The sequence below is a fragment of the Somniosus microcephalus genome, chromosome 4, assembly GCF_052327205.1.
Source record: "Somniosus microcephalus isolate GS21.2 chromosome 4, FLI_Smic_1.0, whole genome shotgun sequence".
Classification (NCBI taxonomy): Eukaryota; Metazoa; Chordata; class Chondrichthyes; order Squaliformes; family Somniosidae; genus Somniosus; species Somniosus microcephalus.
Window position 1 is genome coordinate 10,282,721 of NC_140990.1, and position 21,836 is coordinate 10,304,556.

The window sequence follows — 21,836 nt, forward strand, 5'->3', positions numbered from 1 at the left end:
TTTTTTAACTGCTTTCTCAACCTGCCCTGCCACCTTCAACGATTTGTGCACAAATACCCCCAGGTCTCTCTGTTCATGCACCCACTTTAGGATTGTACCCTTTAGTTTATATGTCCTCTCCTCATTCTTTCTACCAAAATGTATCACTTCACATTTTTCTGCATTAAATTTAATCTGTCACGTGTCTGCCCATTCCACCAGCCTGTCTATGTCCACTTGAAGTCTATCACTATCTTCCTCACTGTTCACAATACTTCCAAGTTCTGTGTCATCTGCAAATTTGAAATTGTGCCCTGTATACCCACATCGAAGTCTTTAATATAGATCAAGAAAAGCAGTGGTCCTAGAACCGACCCCTGGGGAACACAACTGTGTACCTTCCTCCAGCCCAAAAAACAACTGTTCACCACTACTCACTGTTTCCTGTCACTTAGCCAATTCCCTATCCATGCAGCCACTGTCCCTTTTACTCCATGGGCTTCAACTTTGCTGGTAAGCCTATTATGTGGCACTTTGTCGAACGCCTTTTGGAAACTCATGCACACCACGTCAACTGCATTGCCCTCATCAACCCTCTCTGTTACCTCATCAAAAAACTCCATCAAGTTGGTTAAACACGATTTGCCTTTCACAAATCCGTGCTGGCTTTCCTTAATTAATCCGCACTGTTAGTTTTGTCCCTGATTTTTGTTTCTAAAAGCTTCCCCACTGCCAAGGTCAAACTGACTGGCCCGAGGTTGCTGGGTTTGTCCTTACACCCTTTTTTGAACAAGGGTGTGACATTTGCAATTCTCCAGTCCTCTGGCACCACCCCAGTTTCTAATGAGGATTTGGAAGGTTATGGCCAGTACCTCCGCAATTTCTTCCTTCACTTCCTTCAGCGTACTAGGTGCTTCCCATCCGGTCCTGGTGACTTATTTACTTTAAGTACAGCCAGCCTTTCTAGTACCTTGTCTTTATCAATTTTTATCTCATCCAGTGTCTCCTCTACCTCCTCCTGCACTATGTCTATGGCAGCATCTTCCTTGGTGAAGACAGATGCAAAGTATTGATTTAGTACCTCAGCCATACCCTCTGCCTCCGTGTGTAGGTCTCCTTTTTGGTCCCTAATCGGCCCCACCCCTCCTCTTACTACCCGTTTACTATTTATATGCCTATAGAAGACTTTTGGATTACCTTTTATGTTAGCTGCCATTCTATTCTCATACCCTCTCTTTGCCCCTCGTATTTTCTTTTTCACTTCTCCTCTGAACTTTCTATATTTAGCCTGATTCTCAGATGTATTCTCGACCTGACATCTGTCATACACGCTCTTTTTCTGCTTCATCTTACTCTCTATCTCTTTCGTCATCCAGGGAGCTCTGACTTTAGTTGCCCTACATTTCCCCCTAGTGGGAATGTACCTCGACTGTACCCGAATTATTTCCTCTTTAAAGGCAGCCCATTGTTCCTCTACAGTTTTTCCTGCCAATCTTTGATTCCAATTTACCCGGGCCACATCCGTTCTCACTCCACTGAAATTGGCCTTGCCCCACAGTGCAGTGGATGCGCTCTAGACTGCACTCTCCCCCCGAGGTGTCGTCACCCTCACCGGGATTCAGCACTGAAAACCGGTTTGAGAGCGCCGCACTCCCGGGGGATTCCTGCACTGCCTTGCCTCCTCAAACCCTGCTGGGCGGCCACCCAGTTACAATTCCCACAAACTCTCTGTGACTGCAGGGTGATCACCTCCTGGAACGTGCGCTCCAGGAAACTCTCAGCCTCCCGTCTGCCTGGCAGTGACTCCAGCCGCTCCCCAAGCTCAGAGACCCTGAGCTCGAGTTCCAGCCACTGGAGGCGCTTCCTGCACACGCGGTTCACCAGGACACGTGAAGTGTACCGGAGTTCCCGCGTGGCACAGGAATTGCAGCCTTCGGTCCCATCGTTTGGCTTAAAATCTGTCTACTTAAGCTGTAGATATATCTGATGTTAGGTTAGTGTGCCCTTACCCCTGTTTATTATTCAATCAGTGACGGTCCCTTTGCCAGGCCCACTGCCTGCAGCCCCTCTCCCAGATTCCAGCCCCAGCTATGTGCTGACTGAGCTACTCTCACCTGGGGACAGCGCATCAAGAAGGAGTTAGATATATTTCTTAAGGCTAAAGGGATCAAGGGATATGGGGAGAAAGCAGGGACAGGGTACTGAGTTTGGATGATCAGCCATGATCTCATTGAATGGTGGAGCAGACTTGAGGGGCTGAATGACCTACTCCTGCTCCTATCTTCTATGTTACTGCTAATGAGAGGGAGGAACTGAAAGAAATCAGTATTTGTAGGGAAATGGTGTTAGGGAAATTGACGGGATTGAAGGCCGATAAATCCCCAGGGCCTGATAATCTACATCCTAGGGTACTTGATGAAGTGGCCCTAGAAATAGTAGATGCATTGCTGGTCATCTTCCAACATTCGATGGAATCTGGAACAGTACCCATGGATTGGAGGGTAGCTAATGTTACCCCACTATTCAAAAAAGGTGGTAGAGAGAAAACGGGGAATTACAGACCGGTAAGCCTGACATCGGTAGTGGGGAAAATGCTAGAGTCTATTATAAAAGATGTAATAGCAGAGCACTTGGAAAACAGTGACAGGATTGGACAAAGTCAACATGGATTTACAAAAGGTAAATCGTGCTTGACTAATCTACTGGAATTTTTTGAGGATGTAACTGGTAGAATAGATAAGGGAGAACCAGTGGATGTGGTGTATTTGGACTTTCAGAAGGCCTTCGATAAGGTCCCGCATAAGAGATTAGCGTGTAAAGTTAAGGCACATGGGATTGGGGGCAAGGTATTTGTAGTGTATGTGCCTTTAAGAGCCCCATATGTGCTGTAATGGCCACTCGGGCTATATAAGCCTGTATATTGTGTTATATCCGTTAGTACCCCTCCAGACTTTGTTTAATAAACACCTATGAACCAACTCCTGTCTTCAGTGTCTCTATCAACACACGGACACTACAGTGGTGATGAAGTGGAAACGGACTTACCTGCAATTCGGCAGCACCTCAAGGACATCGATTCCTCGGGTGTCCAGAAGACTCAAGAAAGTGAGAGAAGCTGTGGTTTCACCAGCTGGCCAAGCTGGTGGCAGGTACTGCGCTAATCCTTCCTGGGCATCAGGCTGGGGCTCCAGCGGCTGGCTCTACAGCTGAGACAGGTGGCAAAATCGGAGGCAAGCAATAACGGACTGGGAGGGAGCACTCGGGAGATGGCCGGCGCGGCAAGCAGGTCAGTGTTCAGACCTGGAGAAAAAGTCCGGCGGGAACGAGTCTCTAACTGTAAATAAATAAAAAGAAAAAAGAACGGAAACCGCGGGAAACAGCGTTGTTATCGGCAGTAGCGGCGGGAAAGCACGGGAAGTGCCATATCTTTGCTGCAGAAAAGAAAGAAAAGCGCGGGAAGCGCCATATCTTTTCTGAAATGCCTAAGTCTGGCAATATTGATGCTTTTGATGGTGAAATAGAAGATTGGACCACATACGTGGACAGAGTAGAGGTATATTGCACTGCAAATGGAATAGAAGATGAAAGAAAAGCTTCAGTACTACTGAACCTAATGGGCGCAAAGGCATACGGGCTGTTACAAAATTTAATCACTCCAGCCAAACCAAAGGACAAGAATTTTAAAGAAATTGTTGATACCCTGCAGGAGCACTTAAGCCTAACACCGCTGCTGATAGCGGAACGATTCAAATTCTTCAAGAGAAATCAACACAAGTATGAAAGTAACGCTGATTACCTAGCCAAATTGAGAAAGCTATCAAAGTACTGCCAATTCGGGGCAGGACTATCAGATTATCTTCGAGACAAATTCGTTTGCGGTCTCTTAAGTGAAGGAACACAAAAAAGGCTGCTTTCTGAAAAAGATTTAACATTGGACAAAGCTTTCAGCATGGCTGTATCATACGAAGCAGCAGCAAGAGGAGCTGCAGAGATACAACAAAAGACACAGGACTTCGGCACCCATGAAATGACACAGGGTTTCGAAATATGTTATCGCTGCGGCAGATCCACCCATAACCAGAGGGACTGCTGGTTCAAGGACAAAGCATGCAGGCAATGCGGAAAGATTGGACACATTGCACGGGTATGCCGATCTGGACAAAATAAATCCACAGACAGAAAAAAATAAATCAATAAAGGAAAGTACAGGAAGGTACAAATGATGATGGACAGTAGCTCCGAAGACCAGAAGAGCGATAGCGACTCTGAAAACAAGAGACTAAGCTGTCTCAAATTACATAATGTACTTGCCAAAGATGATTACCAAACCATGTGGGTTATCCTCACGATAGCAGGGTCCCCAGTTAAAATGGAGCTAGATACAGGATCAGCTCTAACCGTAATAAATCGCCGGGATTACGAGAGGCTATTTTCGCATATACCTCTAAAAGACACATCCATTATCTTAAAAACATATACGGGGCAGAAAGTATACCCCAAAGGAAAAATAAGGGTGCCTGTTGTATACAACAGCAAAAAAATACAAAAGTTGTATTTATACATTCGACAAGATGGTGGTCCACCGTTGTTGGGACGTGAATGGATCAGAAAGATACGTTTAGACTGGCACTCCATTCAGGCACTGACGGTGACCAGTAAGAAAAAAAACAATGATGACATCATACCTGAACGATTAAAAGACATCTTGGCCAACGCCAAAGAAGTGTTTCAAGAGAAACTAGGAACCTTGAAAGGCATCACTGCCTCAATAAAAGTGGAAGATGCAGCAATTCCCAAATTTTTTAAGGCAAGACCGGTGCCATATGCAATTCGTCCAGCAGTCGAGGCAGAGCTGGAGAATTTGGAAAAGGCAGGCGTATTATCCAAAATAGATTGGAGCGAGTGGGCAACACCCATCGTTCCAGTCATGAAAAAAGCATTGAATGATGATAAATCTGAAGAACAGAGAAAAATTCGCATCTGTGGAGACTTCAAGGTGACTGTAAACCTGGTCCTTCACACAGTACAGTATCCTCTTCCGAGGATAGAAGATATTTTCGCCTCACTATCCGGAGGGAAACGTTTCACCAAAATTGACTTGGCACAGGCATATCTACAGATGGAGGTTGAGGAGGCCTCTAAAAAGTATCTCACGATAAACACACACAAAGGCCTGTACCAGTACAATCGACTGGTTTTTGGAGTAGCATCAGCTCCAGCTATCTGGCAAAGAGCTATGGAGCAAGTCCTGCAAGGGATTCCGGGGACTCAATGCTACCTAGACAACATCCTTGTAACAGGAGAAAACGACAACAAGCACTTTGCCAATTTGGAGCAGGTGCTCACTAGGCTGAAAGAACGGGGCCTACGAGCAAATAGCCCCAAGTGCAAATTTTTCCAAAATCAATTATCATATTGTGGCCACATAATAAATGAGGAAGGGTTGCATAAGTCACCTGAAAAAATTGAAGCAGTCATAAAAGCCCCAGCACCTGAAAATGTTTCACAATTAAGGTCGTTCTTGGGATTAATAAATTACTATCATAAATTTTTACCGAACTTATCAACTCTTCTACACCCTCTTAATGAACTGCAACAAACAGGAGTAATTTGGAAATGGAACGAAGACTGCAAACGTGCCTTCCATAAATGCAAAGACTTAATCACATCCAAAGAAGTTTTGGCTCATTACAACCCATCACTGCCAATCAGACTGGCGTGCGATGCATCCCCTTACAGCATAGGAGCAGTATTATTGCATAAATTCCCTGATGGCTCGGAACGGCCGATAGCTTTTGCGTCACGCTCATTGAACTCAGCTGAGCGTAACTATGCCCAAATCGACAGGGAAGCACTCAGCCTGGTATGGGGAGTGAAGAAATTCAACCATTACCTACACGGACAAAAATTTACCTTGTTGACTGACCATCAACCCCTCACCTCCATATTCAACCCTAAAAAGGGTGTTCCCATTATGACAGCGCAAAGGCTACAGAGGTGGTCCCTTTTTCTAGGGGCACACCAATATGACATAGAATGCAAAGGATCAAAACAGCATGGAAATGCTGACGGTTTATCGCGCCTACCGTTGCCAACGGTAGAAGAGGCACCTACAGTAGACCCAGTTGAGATGTTCCACTCTACCATAGTGGAATGTCTACCAGTAACAAATTCTGCCATTGAAAGTGAAACGAGAAATGACCCGACTCTCTCACGGGTCTACGATTTAACAGTGAAGGGATGGCCAGCACATGGCGAACCACTGTTGCCAGCATTCTCGCAAAGAAGAGAACAGCTGTCGGTGTGCCGAGGAACCTTGATGTGTGGATCCAGAGTGGTGATTCCACCCAAACTCCAGGATAAAGTGCTAAAGGAGCTTCACGAGGGGCATCTGGGTGGAGTGAAAATGAAGAACCTAGCCAGGGCATTTGTATGGTGGCCAGGTATCGATGGAGACATCGATGAAATGACCAAGAGCTGCCTAGGATGCCAGAAGGTCCAAAACGCTCCACCACAAGCCCCTCTACATCCATGGGAGTGGCCCTCATCTCCCTGGCAAAGGGTACACATCGACTTTGCTGGTCCATTTATGGACTCAATGTTCTTAATCGCGGTTGATGCACACTCCAAGTGGCCGGAGGTAATCAAGATGTCCTCCACCACCACGGAAAAAACCATCACAGTATTAAGGACCATATTTGCCAGGAATGGGCTGCCGGAACAGATCTGTTCTGATAATGGACCGCAATTTGTGTCCGAAGAATTCAGGAAGTTCTTAAAAAAAACAATGGGGTTAAGCACTACACGTCCACCCCATACCATCCTGCCACCAATGGATTGGCTGAAAGGTTTGTCCAGACCTTCAAGAAGGCCATGGGTAATGAAGACATAAAACTTCAGCACAAGGTGGATAACTTCTTGTTCGCATACAGGAATGCAACACATATGGTTACCAACCAAACTCCCGCCATGATGTTCTTCAGTAGAAACCTAAGATGCCGGCTGGATTTTGTCAAGCCCAACATCAGAGGGGACGTGGAGAACCGGCAGTTTCAAGGTATGAACGAAAGGCCAACTAGAACCTTCCAGATAGGTCAACAAGTTTTGGCCCGGGACTACCGTACCGAGAAATGGCAGCCTGGAACTATCTGCACACGACTAGGACCACTGATGTATACCGTGGACATTGGAGAAAGCATAATAAGGCGCCATGCTGACCAAATCATAGAGTCATCCGAAAAGGGACAACCTACACCGCAAATCTATACGCCAAACGATGAAGTAGAGATACCCATATCTACCTCCGATCCGGTGATACTGGAACCCAATGAACCTGACACTGGAATTCAAGCCGAATCAGCCTTGCCAAAAGAACCTACTACACCACCAGAAACTACTACACCACCGAGGCGTTATCCGGACCGAGTCAGGAAGCCTCCAGAGAGACTGACTTATAATTAATTAACTACAGCAATGTATATATTATTTTTCTTATAACATAACATGTAATTAATAATTACTTAAAATATGATGTACTAGTTATCTAAAAGGGGAGGAATTGTAGTGTATGTGCCTTTAAGAGCCCCATATGTGCTGTAATGCCGGTAATGGCCACTCGGGCTATATAAGCCTGTATATTGTGTTATATCCGTTAGTACCCCTCCAGACTTTGCTTAATAAACACCTATGAACCAACTCCTGTCTTCAGTGTCTCTATCAACACACGGACACTGTAGTATTGACTTGGATAGAGAACTGGTTGGCAGACAGGAAGCAAAGACATGGAATAAACGGGTCTTTTTCCGAGTGGCAGGCAGTGACTAGTGGTGTACCGCAGGGATCGGTCCTAGGACCCCAGCTATCCACAATATATATAAATGACCTAGACGAGAGAACTAGATGTAATATCTCCAAGTTTGCAGACGACACAAAGCTGGGTGGGCGTGTGTGCTGTGAGGAGGATGCCGAGAAACTCCAGTATGATTTGGACAGGTTGGGTGGTTGGGCAGAAGCATGGCAGATGCAGTATAATTTGGATAAATGCGAGGTTATCCACTTTGGTGGCAAAAACAGGAAGGCAGATTATTATCTGACCGGCAATAGGTTGGGAGAAGGGGAAGTGCAACGAGACCTGGGTGTCCTTGTGCACCAGTCGCTGAAGGTAAGCATGCAGGTGCAGCAGGCGGTTAAGAAGGCAAATGGTTGATACCTGGGATGGCAGGAATGACGTATGAGGAGAGATTGGGTCGATTGGGCTTGTACTCGCTGGAGTTTAGAAGAATGAGAGGGGATCTCATTGAAACTTATATAATTCTAACAGGACTAGACAGACTAGATGCAGGAAGGATGTTCCCGATGGTCGGGGAGTCCAGAACTAGGGGTCACAGTCTAAGGATAAAGGGTAGGCTATTTAGGACAGAGATGAGGAGGAATTTCTTCATCCAGAGAGTGGTGAAACTGTGGAATTCTCTACCACAGAAGGCAGTTGAGGCCAAATCATTAAATATATTCAAGAAGGAGTTAGATATATTTCTTAAGGCTAAAGGGATCAAGGGATATGGGGAGAAGGCAGGGACAGGGTACTGAATTTGGATGATCAGCCATGATCTTGTTGAGTGGCAGAGCAGGCTCGAGGGGCCGAATGGCCTACTCCTGCTCCTATCTTCTATGTTTCTATGTTTCCCTCACTGATTGCAGCTCTTAACCAACACCGACTTTACAAAGAAAGCCCCGCGCGGCAGCCTGGAGCTCGGGCCCAGCGCGCAGGCGCGGGGGAGGATGATTGACAGGGGCCCAGGGTGTGTGCTGAGCATGCGCGGTGCAGGCCGGGTGCCTGTGGAGCAGGAGAGGGCGGGGCCATAGGGTGCATGCGCGGGGTCAGCCACAAATCAGTGCGGCAGCCAGAGCGCTTTCTGGAGCGCGGGGGCTTGTGGGGATTGCAGCCGCCATTACTGTTGATCCTTTCAACCAACCTGTGCAGCAGCTGGGGCCTGAAAATCAGCTTCACTGCCCCTGGGCTGGGAAAGGGGGACATGAGACAACATTCTCCCTCTTACCCCTTTCTACACTCCTTTTACAGGGTTTTAGAAGTGGAGCATTTACAGACAGGAAGCTCAAACCAAACATCACGTCAAGATCTGACAGAGTCGCTCGATTCACCCGGACCTGAATATCATCGGCCTTTGCACATGGAAGGAGAGAGCAGCGATCGCAGCGCTGACAAACCGCTCACGTGTTCAGTGTGTGGACTCGCCTTCAGCCGGTTGCATGCCTTGGTGAGACACGTGCACCATCACACTGGGGAGAAACCGGGTAAAGGTGGGGATGGTTGGAAGGGATTCAGTTCCCCATCTATGCCAGAAGTTCATCGGCACAGTCACCCCAAGGACAATCCGTTCACCTGCTCCGTGTGTGGGAAGGGATTCACTCGCACATCCCACCTGCTGAGTCACCAGTTTGTTCACACTGATGAGAAACCATTTAAATGTTCTGACTGCGGGAAGAGCTTCAAATACTCCAGGGATCTGAAGGAACACCAGCTTGTTCACACCGATGAGAGACCGTTTACATGTTCCGACTGTGGGAAGAGTTTTAAAAGCTCTAGGGAGCTGACCAGACACCAGCGAGTTCACATCGGGGAGAGGCCATTTCCCTGCTCTGTGTGTGGGAAGGGATTCACTGATTCATCTACCTTGCTGAGACACCAGCTTGTTCACACTGATGAGAGAGCCTTTAAATGTTCTATGTGTCAAAAGAGCTTTAAAAGCTCCGGGGACCTGAAGGAACACCAGCTTGTTCACACTGATGAGAGACCGTTTACATGTTCTGACTGTGGGAAGAGCTTTAAAAGCTCCGGGGCTCTGACCAGACACCAGCAAGTTCACACTGGGGAGAGGCCATTCACCTGCTCTGTGTGTGGGAAGGGATTCTTGCAGTCCACCAACCTGCTGGCACACCAGCTTGTTCACACTGATGAGAGACACTTTAAATGTTCTGACTGTGGGAAGAGTTTTAAATGCTCCGGGGACCTGAAGAAACACCAGCTTGTTCACACTGATGAGAGACCGTTTACATGTTCTGACTGTGGGAAGAGCTTTAAAAGCTCCAATGACCTGCTGAGACACCAGCGAGTTCACACCGTCTGTAATGCAGGGCCCTGTAGACAGCTGGGGTGACATGAATGTGGAATGGATGAATGTTTTATAAATTCTTGTGCTATTGTTTAATCTTTTAATCTGTTGTGCTAATGATTCCCTTGATTTGACTGTTAATGTTATTTTTGTTTTTCTCCTTATCACAGGCAATTGCCTATTAAAAGTCAACCATCACAACCAATAAAACCTGTAACATAACAAAAAAAGGTTTAAAGGAAACTTAAATGAAATTAAGATTGTATTTTCGGTGGTGATGATGCACGCCAGTCCCTCCAGTACCCATCGGTCGCGGAAGGCCTCGAGCGCACCGGTGGACTTTTCATGTTATTACATTGAATGTACAGCACAGAAACAGGCCATTCGGCCCAACTGGTCCATGCCGGGGTTTATGCTCCACACGAGCCTCCTCCGACATATCCTCCTATGTTTATCTGGCTTCTCCTTAAATACATCTATACCATTGGCCTCAACTAATCCTTGTGGGAGTGAGTTCCATATTCTCAACACTAACTTGGTAAAGACATTTCTCCTGAATTCCCTCCTGGATTTATCAGTGACTATTATAATTATGCCCCCGTAACTATGATGAGATTCTGTTAATCTGACCAGTATGTTGTTGTACTTTGTCTTTTTCTGATGAATGAAACATTACTGAGCCCCTGTACCCGTGTTATGGGATGAAGTGCCAGACAAGTGAAGGCACAACGTCTGGGTGTGAATCTAATAATAACCTCACAGACCGTATAGGTGTGATAACCAGATGGGCTTGTGGTTATAGTCTGGTCACAGATGGACTAAATTCCCTGAATTAGCAGGAGTTCAGGAGGCGGTCAATAGACGGGTCCAAACAATCCCATTTCCTGAGCGGTAACCAAGCTTGTGTATAAGAGCAGGCCACTTAAGCCGTTGTCAGTTGGAACAGACTCGAGAAGATCGTGCGCGAATCCACTGTACTTCTATTCTCCAGATTGAGGGAATTTCACCCGATCTGTGTTATGCAGCGCTCTTAATAAAGTCTGGAGAGACAATTTGTGTTCTTGTGAGCTTGATTATCTGGTATCCGAAACCCTGGGACTCACGATCATTAGAGTCCACCTCAGTGTGTGGAAAGGGATTCCCTGGTGTACCCCGCCCGCTGACACACCAGAGTGTCCACAGTGTGACTGCGGTGGGTCGATTCCACTGTTTCCGATGCCTTTAATCACATCCAGGACTGAACCATGTTAATTCAGGCAACTGGGGCTTGTTAATGTTAAGAGCCCCCACTAACTGGGCTGGATTTAAAGATTATTCCCTGTTCTCTCAGTACTCGTGAGCAGAGAGAAGCTGATGTTATAGAATCATAGAGCACAGTAGGAAGCCTTTCGGCCCATCGTGCTGCTGCTGGCTCTCTGAAAGAGCGATGCAATTAGTCCCACTGCCCTGCTCTTTCCCCACAGCCCTGCACATTTCTGCTTTTAGTATATATCCAATTCCCTTTTGAAAGTTACTATTGAATCTGCTTCCACCTCCCATTCAGGCAGTGCATTCCAGATCATCACAATTCGCTGTGTAAAAAAGTCTCCTCATTTCCTCTCTAGATTCTTTTGTCAATGATCTGAAATCTCTGTCCTCTCATTACCGACCCTCCTGCCAGTGACAACAGCTTCTCCTTGTTTGCTCAATCAAAACCCCTCATAATTTTGAGCACCTCGATCACAGCTCCACTTAACCGTCTCTGCTCCAAGTTATATTGCCATTGTTTTGTGAATTGTTGCTGTGATCAAGGTGCTGGATGTCCGTGCCTGGGGAATGGGACATTCTATCCTCGTGAGCACCGAGTGTCAGCATCCAGCAATCTCTGGTCAGGGACTGTCTTTTTAAACTGCCTCACCTCAGCTTTTTAACTCCCTGATTTCATTATTAAACATTTCAGTGTTTTTGCAGAGTGAGCAAGGCTGAACAGATAAATGTGAGGTATCACATTTTGGTCGGAAGAATAGGGAGGTCACTTATCACTTGGAGGGTGCGAGTCTAGGTGGGGTAGAGGAGCAAAGGGATCTCGGAGTACAAATACACAAATCACTAAAAGTTGTGACACAGATTAGCAAGGCCATAAAAAAAGCAAACCAAGCACTAGGGTTTATTTCTCGAGGGATAGAATTGAAAAGTAGTGAAGTTATGCTAAACCTGTATCGAACCTTGGTTAGACCACACTTAGAGTACTGCGTACAGTTCTGGTCGCCATATTATAAAAAGGATATAGAGGCACTGGAGAGGGTGCAGAGAAGATTTACAAGGATGATACCAGAAATGCGAGGGTATACATATCAGGAAAGGATGAACAGGCTGGGTCTCTTTTCTCTTGAAAAAAGAAGGCTGAGGGGTGACCTAATAGAGGTCTTTAAAATTATGAAAAACTTTGATAGAGTGGATACAGAGAGAATGTTTCCACTTGTGGGGAAGAGCATAACTAGAGGCCTCAATATAAGATAGTCACCAAGAAATCCAATAGGGAATTCAGAAGAAACTTCTTTACCCAGAGAGAGGTGAGAATGTGGAACTCGCTGCCACAGGGAGTGGTTGAAGCGAATAGTATCGATGCATTTAAGGGGAGGCTAGACAAGCATATGAGGGAGAAGGGAATCGAGGGTTATGCTGATAGATTTAGATGAGGAAAGACGGGAGGAGGCTCGACTGGAGCATAAATACCAGCATGGACTGGTTGGGCCGAATGGCCTGTTTCTGTGCCGTATATCCGATGTAATCCTATGTCAAGTATCCCAGCTGGCTTAGCTCCAGGCACTTTAGCTCAGTGGGCAGCACTCTCACCTCTGAGTCAGAAGGTCGTGGGTTCATAGTCCCAGGCCAGAGACTTGAGCATAAAAATCTAGGCTGACACTCCAGTACTGAGAGAGTGCTGCACTGTCAGAGGTGCCGTCTTTCGGATGAGATGTCAAACCGAGGCCCCCGTCTGCTCTTTCAGGTGGATGTAAAAGATCCCATGGTGCTACATTGAAGAAGAGCAGGGGAGTTCTCCCCGGTGTCCTGGGGCCAATATTTATCCCTCAATCAACATCACTGAAATAGATTATCTGGTCATTGTCACATTGCTTTTTGTGGGAGCTTGCTGTGCACCAATTGGCTGACGCGTTTCCTACATTACAACAGTGACTACACTTCAGAAGTTCTTCATTGGCTGTAAAGCGTTCTGGGACGTCCTGAGGTTGTGAAAGGCGCCACTGATGAGAGAGCATTTAAATGTTCTGTCTGTCAGAAGAGCTTTAAATACTCCGGGGAGTCCTGAAGCAACACTAGCTTGTTCACACTGATGAGAAACCATTTAAATGTTCTGACTGTGGGAAGAGCTTTAAATGCTCCGGGGCTCTGACCAGATACCAGCGAGTTCACGCTGGGGAGAGGCAGTTCACCTGCTCTGTGTGTGGGAAGGGATTCTTGCAGTCTACCAACCTGCTGGCACACCAGCTTGTTCACACTGATAAGAGAGCGTTTACATGTTCTGACTGTGGGAAGAGCTTTAAAATCTCCAATGACCTGCTGAGACACCATCTTGTTCAAACTGATGAGAATCCATTTACATGTTCTGACTGTGGAAAGAGCTTTAAAAACTCTTATAATCTGCTGAGACACCAGCGAGTTCACACTGTTCTGTAGCGCAGGGCCCTGTAGATAGATGGGGAGACGTGGAATGGATGAATATTTATAAATTCTTGTACTGTTGTTTAATCTTTCAAACTGTTGTGCTGATGATTCCCTTTATTTGGCTTCATGTTATTTTGCTATTTTTCCTTATCACAGGCAATTGCCTATTAAAAGTCAACCATGTGCCTCCTTTTTAAAGGGGCATAAGAAATAAGAGCAGGAGTGGGCCATACGGCCCCTCGAGCCTGCTCCGCCATTCAATAAGATCATGGCTGATCATCGACCTCAACTCCACTTTCCCGCCCGATCTCCATATCCCTTGATTCCCCTAGAGTCCAACAATCTATCGATCTCAGCCTTGAATATACTCAAAGACTCAGCATTCACAGCCCTCTGGGGCAGAGAATTCCAAAGATTCACAACCCTCTGAGTGAAGAAATTCCTCCTCATCTCGGTCTTAAATGGCCGACCCCTTATCCTGAGACTATGCCCCCTAGTTCTAGACACTCCAGCCAGGGGAAACAACCTCTCAGCATCTACCCTGTCAATCCCCTTCAGAATCTTGTATGTTTCAATGAGATCACCTCTCATTCTTCTAAACTCCAGAGAGTATCGGCCCATTCTACACAATCTCTCATAGGACATCCCTCTCATCCCAGGAATCAATCTAGTGAACCTTCGTTGCACCGCCTCCAAGGCAAGTATATCCTTCCTTAGATAAGGAGACCAAAATTGTGCACAGTACTCCAGGTGTGGTCTCACCAAGGCCCTATATAATTGGAGTAAGACTTCTTTACTCCTGTACTCAAATCCTCTTGTAATGAAGGCCAGCATACCATTTGCCTTCCTAATGACTTGCTGCACCTGCACATGCACTTTCAGTGACTCATGTACAAGGACACCCAGGCCCCTTTGAGCATCTGCATTCCCCAATCTTTCACCATTTTGGAAATACTTTGCCTGTCTGTTTTTTCTACCAAAGTGGATAACATCACATTTATCCACATTATAATCCATCTGCCATGTTCTCGCCCACTCACTGAGCCTGTCGAGATCCCCTTGAAGCCTCTTCACATCCTCTTCACAACTGACACTGCCACCTAGCTTTGTATCATCAGCAAATTTGGAAATGTTACATTTAGTCCCCTCATCCAAATCATTGATATAGATTGTGAATAGCTGGGGCCCAAGCACCGATCCCCGTGGTACCCCACTAGTCACAGCCTGTCATCCTGAAAAAGACTCGTTTATCCCTACTCTTTGTTTTTTGTCTGTTAACCAGTTCTCAATCCATGCTAGTATATTACCCCCAATTCCATGTACTTAATTTTGTTCACCAACCTCTTGTGTGGGACCTTCTGAAAATACAAATATAACACATCTACCAGTCCCCCTTTGTCTACTCCACTAGTTACATCCTCAAAGAACTCCAATAGGTTTGTCAAACAGGATTTCCCTTTCATAAATCCATGTTGATTCTGCCCAATCTTACTATTAGTTTCTAAGCGCCCAGTTATTGCATCCTTTATAATAGATTCCAGCATTTTCCCAACTACTGATGTGAGGCTAACAGGTCTGTAGTTCCCCACTTTCTCTCTCCCTCCTTTCTTAAATAGCGGGGTTACATTTGCTATCCTCCAATCTGCAGGAACCATTCCAGAATTTATAGAATTTTGGAAGATGACAACCAATGCGTCCACTATCCCAATGGCCACCTCTTTCAAAACCCTAGGATGTAGGTCATCTGGTCCTTGAGATTTATTGACTTTTAGTCCCATTAATTTAGCTCATACTGTTTTTTTACTAATAATAATTTCTTTAAGTTCCTCATTCTCGCCACACCCTTGGTGTTCTAGTTCAGGGCGAGAGCAGGAAACGGCACCAATACAGTCATCAATGTACCAGAAAAAGAGGTGAGGGAGGGGACCTGAGTAGGGCTGGAAAAAAACTAGCATGCAGGTACAGCAAGCAATAGGAAGGCAAATGGCATGTTGGCCTTTATTTCAAAGGGGTTGGACTATAAGAGTAAGGAAGTCTTGTTACAATTGTACAGGGCCTTGTTGAGACCTCACCTGGAGGACTGTGCTCAGTTTTGATAGAAGTCGATAGGTCTCTGACTAGTAAGGGCATCAAGGGATATGGCGATAGGGCTGGTGAATGGAGTTGAGGCAGAAGATCAGCCATGATCTCATTGAATGGCGGAGCAGGTTCAAAGGGCCGAATGGCCAACTCCTGCTCCTATTTCTTATGTTCTTATTCACTTTGCTTCCAATTTCCACCCTTCCCTCACCTTCACATGGTCCATCTCCGACTCTTCCCTTCCCTTCCTCGACTTCTCTGTCTGCATTTCTGGGGATAGGCTATCGACCAATATTCACTACAAGCCCACTGACTCCCACAGCTACCTGGACTACACTTCCTCCCACCCCGCTTCCTGTAAGGACTCTATTCCATTCTCCCAGTTTCTCCGCCGCATCTGTTCTGACGATGCCACCTTCCATACTAGTGCTCCCGGTATGTCTTCCTTTTTCCTCAACCGAGGATTCCCCTCTACTGTGGTTGACATGGCCCTTGACCGTGTCCATTACATTTCCCACACTTCTGCCCTCACCCCTGCCCCTCCCTCCCAGAACCACAATAGGGTTCCCCTTGTCCTCACCTTTCACCCCACCAGCCTCCACATTCAACGGATCATCCTCCACCATTTCCGCCACCTCCAACGTGATCCCACCACCAAACACATCTTCCCCTCCCACCCCCTTTCAGCATTCCGAAGGGACTGCTCCCTCCACAATACCCTTGTCCACTCCTCTATCACCCCCAACACCCCATCCCCTTCACCCGGCACCTTCCCGTGCAAGCGCAGGAGATGCAACACCTGCCCTTTTACCTCCTCCCTTCCCACTGTCCAGGGCCCCAAACACCCCTTCCAGGTGAAACAGCGATTTACTTGTACTTCTTACAATCTAGTATACTGTATTCGCTGCTCACGATGCGGTCTCCTCTACATTGGGGAGACCAAATGCAGATTGGGTGACTGCCTTGAGGAACACCTCCGTTCAGTCCGTAAGTGTGACCCCGAGCTTCCGGTCGCCTGTCACTTTAATTCTCCCTTCCACTCCCACTCGGACCTCTCTGTCCTCGGCCTCTTACACTGTTCCAATGAAGCTCAACGTAAGCTCGAGGAACAGCACCTCATCTTTCTATTAGGCACTTTACAGCCTTCTGGACTCAACATCGAGTTCAACAATTTCAGACTATAACTTGTATTTCTTTATGTTGTGTCCATCAGTAGTAAGACACAAGACTGCAGGAGAACGGTACAACAGGTGTTTACCCTTAAAGGTTTATACATTACAATTCCTCCCCTTTTAGATTAACAGTACCATAACACTCATTTAACAATTAAATATCAAACTAATTACAATTAACACTTTTAACATGCAACATTAGCTGAAAATAGTCCATTTATATATTCAGTCCTTGGGGAGGCTTCCTGATCCTTTCTGGATCGCGCCTTTCCCGAGTGTCTCGCTCTTGGTGTGGAGGCGATTCTGGCACCCTGTCGTCGGTTGGGTCATCAGCTTCCGATGTTACTGTTTCTGGGGTAGATGCGACCTGTACGTCGGGTTCCTCACCAGGTACGTATGGGCGAGGCATGGGGTTGACGTGTTCCTGTGACTCTAGGATCTGGTCAGCATGGCGTCTCACGATGCTCTCCCCAACGTCCACTGTGTACATTAGTGGGCCCTGCCGTGTGCATATCGTTCCTGGCTGCCATTTTTCTGTTCGGTAGTCGCGGGCCAAGACTGGTTGCCCTACATTGAAGCTCCTTGTTGGCTTCTCATGGATGTGCTGGAATTGCTTACTCTCAACATCTCTTCGTACGTTTGGTCTGAGCAAATCCAGGTGAGATCTTAACCTTCGGTTAAAGAACATCATGGCCGGGGCCTGGTTGGTGATGCATATGTCGCATTCCGGTAGGCGAACAGGAAATTGTCCACCTTATGCTGCAGCGGAATGTTGTCATTGTACATAGCCTTTATTGCCTTCTTAAAGGTTTGTACGAACCTCTCAGCCAATCCATTTGTGGCTGGATGATACGGGACGGATGTGTAATGCCTTACCCCATTCTTCTGCATAAACCTCCAGAACTCTTTGGACACAAACTGTGGTCCGTTATCAGAGCAAATCTGTTCTGGCAAGCCGTTCCTGGCAAAAATGGTCTGTAGGACTGCAATAGTTTTCTCCGTGGTGGGACATTTTGATGACCTCAGGCCATTTCGAGTGTGCATCCACGGCTATTAAAAATATTGAGTCCATGAATGGACCAGCAAAATCAATATGCACCCGTTGCCATGGAGATGAGGGCCACTCCCATGGGTGTAGAGGGGCATGTGGTGGTGCATTTTGGACTTTCTGGCATCCTGAGCAGCTCTTGGTCAGGTCCTCGATTTGTTTATCGATTCCCGACCACCACACATAAGCCCTGGCAAGGCTTTTCATTTTTACCCCTCCCAGATGACCTTCGTGAAGCTCATCGAGCACTCTATCCCTTAACTTGGGTGGAATTGCCACTCGGGATCCACACATCAAGGTCCCCAGGCACACTGACAGCTGTTCTCCTCTTGTTGAGAATGCTGGGAACAGTGAGTCGCCATGTGCTGGCCATCCCTTCACTGTCAAATCATATACCCGAGACAGTGTCGGGTCATTTCGGGTCTCCTTTTCTATACGAGCGTTAGTTACCGGTAGGTATTCAACTATAGTCGAATGGAATATTTCGACAGGATCCACTGCTGGTGCTTCCTCCGCAGTAGGCAGTGGCAGGCGTGATAGCCCATCAGCATTTCCATGCTGTTTTGTGCCCTTACATTCAATCTCATAGTGGTGCGCCCCTAGAAAGAGTGACCATCTTTGTAGTCATTGCGCAGTCATCACCGGAACGCCCTTCTTCAGATTCAAAATGGAGACAAGAGGCTGGTGGTCAGTCAGCAAGGTGAATTTCTGCCCGTGCAGATAGTGATTGAACTTTTTCACTCCCCACACTAGGCTGAGGGCCTCCCTGTCAATTTGGGTGTAGTTACGCTCGGTTGAGGTTAGTGATCATGACGCAAAGGCTATTGGCCTCTCTGAGCCATCCGAGAATTTGTGCGACAGCACCGCTCCAATGCCGTAGGGTGACGCATCACACGCCAACCGAATTGGTAGTGCTGGGTTGAAATGGGCCAATAACTCTTTCGATGTGATTAGTGTTTTGCTCTTCTGGAAAGCTCGTTTACATTCGTCACTCCACTTCCATGGCACTCCAGTTTGCAGCAGGGTGTTCAGTGGGTGTAGTATTGTAGACAAATTTGGCAAGAACTTGTGGTAGTAGTTTACCAGCCTGCGGAACGACCTCAGTTGTGACACGTTTTCCGGTGCTGGAGCCTTGACTACTGCCTCAATCTTTTCTGGGGACTTATGTAACCCTTCTTTATCGATAACATGGCCACAATACGAGATCTGTTTTTTTTTAAAACTCGCATTTGGGGCGGTTAGCTCAGAGCCCATATTCCTTCAATCTAGTGAGCACCTGCTCCAGGTTGGCGAGGTGATCACTGTCATTTTCGCCCGTGACCAGGATGTCGTCCAAATAACACTGGGTCCCTGGGATCCCTTGCAGGACTTGTTCCATTGCCCTTTGCCAAATAGCCAGAGCTGATGCTACCCCGAATACCAGCCGATTGTATTGGTAGAGACCTTTATGGGTGTTGATTGTGAGGTATTTTTTTGATGCTTCTTCTACCTCCATTTGCAGATACGCCTGGGCCAGATCAATCTTAGTGAAGCGTTTCCCTCCAGATAGCGAGGCGAAAATATCTTCAATCCGCGGAAGTGGATATTGTACGGTGTGAAGGACTGGGTTCACTGTTACCTTAAAGTCCCCACAGATGCGAACCTTCCTTGGTTCCCCAGGCGTGCTGCTCTACGACTTTTTCATCACAGGGATGATGGGTGTAGCCCACTCGCTCCAGTGTACCTTGGACAGTACTCCTGAACGTTCCAAACACTCCAGCTCTGCTTCGACGGCTGGGCGGATCGTAAAAGGTACCGGTCTGGCCGTAAAAAATTTTGGGCTTGCGTTTTCTTCGATTTTAATTGTTGCTGTCATGCCTTTTAGTGTTCCGAGTCCTTGCTGGAACACTTCTTGCACGTCGGTTAGGATCTTTGTCAGTCGCCCAGGTGTGACGTCGTCATCCTTTTTGGCAGCCACAGTCAGTGCTTGTATGGAATGCCAATCCAGCTGTATTTTCTGGATCCATTCACGTCCCAGTAATGGTGGTCCTCCATCTTGCAATACATACAGGTCTAGTTTTGGTATTTCCTTACCGTTATATATAACGGTCACCCTTATTTTTCCTTTGGGGTAGACTTTTTGCCCCGTGTACGTCTTCAAAATAATTTTTGTGTCTCTCAAGGGTATGTGTGAGAATAGCCACTCATAGTCCCGTCGGTTTATGACTGTTAGGGCTGATCCTGTGTCCAATTCCATTTTTACCTGGACTCCTGCTATCTGGAGAGTGACCCAAATGGTTCGGTGATCCTCTGTTTTGATCACATTATGTAGTTTCAGACAACTCAGTTCCCTGCTTTTGGAGTCGGTATCACTCTTTTGTTCGTCTGCACTATTCTCCGTCACCTTATGTACCTTCTTGTACTTTTCTTTTGCAGATTTCTTATTGCTGGTTTTCTTTCCCGACCTGCAGACTCGTGCTATGTGTCCTACTTTTCCACACTGTCTGCACACTTTGTCTTTGAACCAGCAATCATTGTGGTCGTGTGTTGTTTTGCCGCAGCGATAGCACTTCTCTGTTCTGTATGACATTTCGTTTGTGCCATATTCTTGCGGTCTCTGTTGTATCTCTGCAGCGCCCCGTGCTGCTGCTTCATATGATACCGCAATGCTGAAAGCCTTTTCCAGCGTAAGGTCCTTTTCAGATAAAAGCCATTTCTGGGTTCCTTCACTTTGAAGCCCACACACAAACTTGTCCCTTAAGGTATCTGCCAGTCCCGTTCCAAACTGGCAGTGTTTCGATAGTTTGCACAGTTCCATTAAATATTCAGCATTGCTTTCATCCTTATGCTGGTTCCATTTGTGAAACTTGAATCTTTCTGCTATCAGCAGCGGTGTGGGATTTAAATGTTCCTGTAGTATCGTCACTATGTCTCCAAAACTCTTTTCCACTGGCTTTGCTGGGGTTACTAGGTTTTGTAATAAGCCATACGTCTTTGCACCCATTAAATTTAATAATACCGGCGCTTTCTTGTCATCTGACACCTCATTTGCCTTGCAGTATACCTCTATTCGTTCGACATATGTAGTTCAATCTTCGACTTCATTGTCAAATGCGGTGATACTGCCACTCTTCAGCATTTTGGGTGTGGTTTAAAATGGCTTAAAATGGCGTCTCCCACGCTTTCCTTCCTCCCCCGCTGCTGCCAACGCCGCTCTCGGCGGTCCTCGTGGCAATGGCGGCGCCCTGTAGGTTTCGCGCGCTTCTCCTGCGCTGCTGCCAACGCCGCTCTCGGCGGTCCTCGTGGCAATGGTGGCGCCCTGTAGGTTTTGTGCGCTTCTCCTGCGCTATTGCCAACGCCACTCTCGGCGGTCCTCGTTGCAATGGCGGCGCCTCGCGGGTTTCTGCGCATCTCTCTCCCTCTCCTCGGCGCTGCTTGGCTCCTGAACACCGGCTGTGCCCTGTGCGCTCTGCCCTCTCTCTCTCTCCCCCGTCGACGCTGCTCGGCCCTTTGCTGTGCCGCTCGGCCGGGCTCTAGCCCGCTGCTGTCCGGGAAGGGTCTGCGCACTACCTGTTGCCAGCCCGTTTCGCTGGACCACCGCGACTGGAAAGCCAAGCCTGGCTCTCAACAGCCTCCCCCGCAATTCTCGAGTCTCTGCTGGATGACTGGGTGGTTGCCCATGGCCGACGCCTGTGTCTCTGGCCTTGACCTCCAATCTACTGGTCTCCAGGAACGAATCCCTGGGAGGTGATGCAGAGTTGCAGGTAGGATCGAATTTGTCTC

At 47.1% G+C, this 21,836-nt stretch overlaps 1 protein-coding gene and 1 pseudogene across 2 annotated transcripts in view; one reads left to right on the forward strand and one right to left on the reverse strand.

Annotated features, from left to right (window-relative positions):
- Positions 1-21,836, reverse strand: part of LOC147118275 (uncharacterized) — a 95,328-nt pseudogene that overhangs the window by 35,650 nt on the left and 37,842 nt on the right. The gene's annotated exons all lie outside the window — the stretch shown is intronic.
- Positions 9,168-10,160, forward strand: LOC147118276 (uncharacterized). The gene has a single exon (XM_085987008.1). The coding sequence runs from the start codon at positions 9,168-9,170 to the stop codon at positions 10,152-10,154; it is 987 nt and encodes a 328-aa protein (XP_085843134.1). The 3' UTR covers positions 10,155-10,160.

Bases quoted from the DNA above. Each gene is read 5' to 3' on its own strand.
- LOC147118276 (XM_085987008.1), top strand. From the start codon at position 9,168: ATGGAAGGAGAGAGCAGCGATCGCAGCGCTGACAAACCGCTCACGTGT.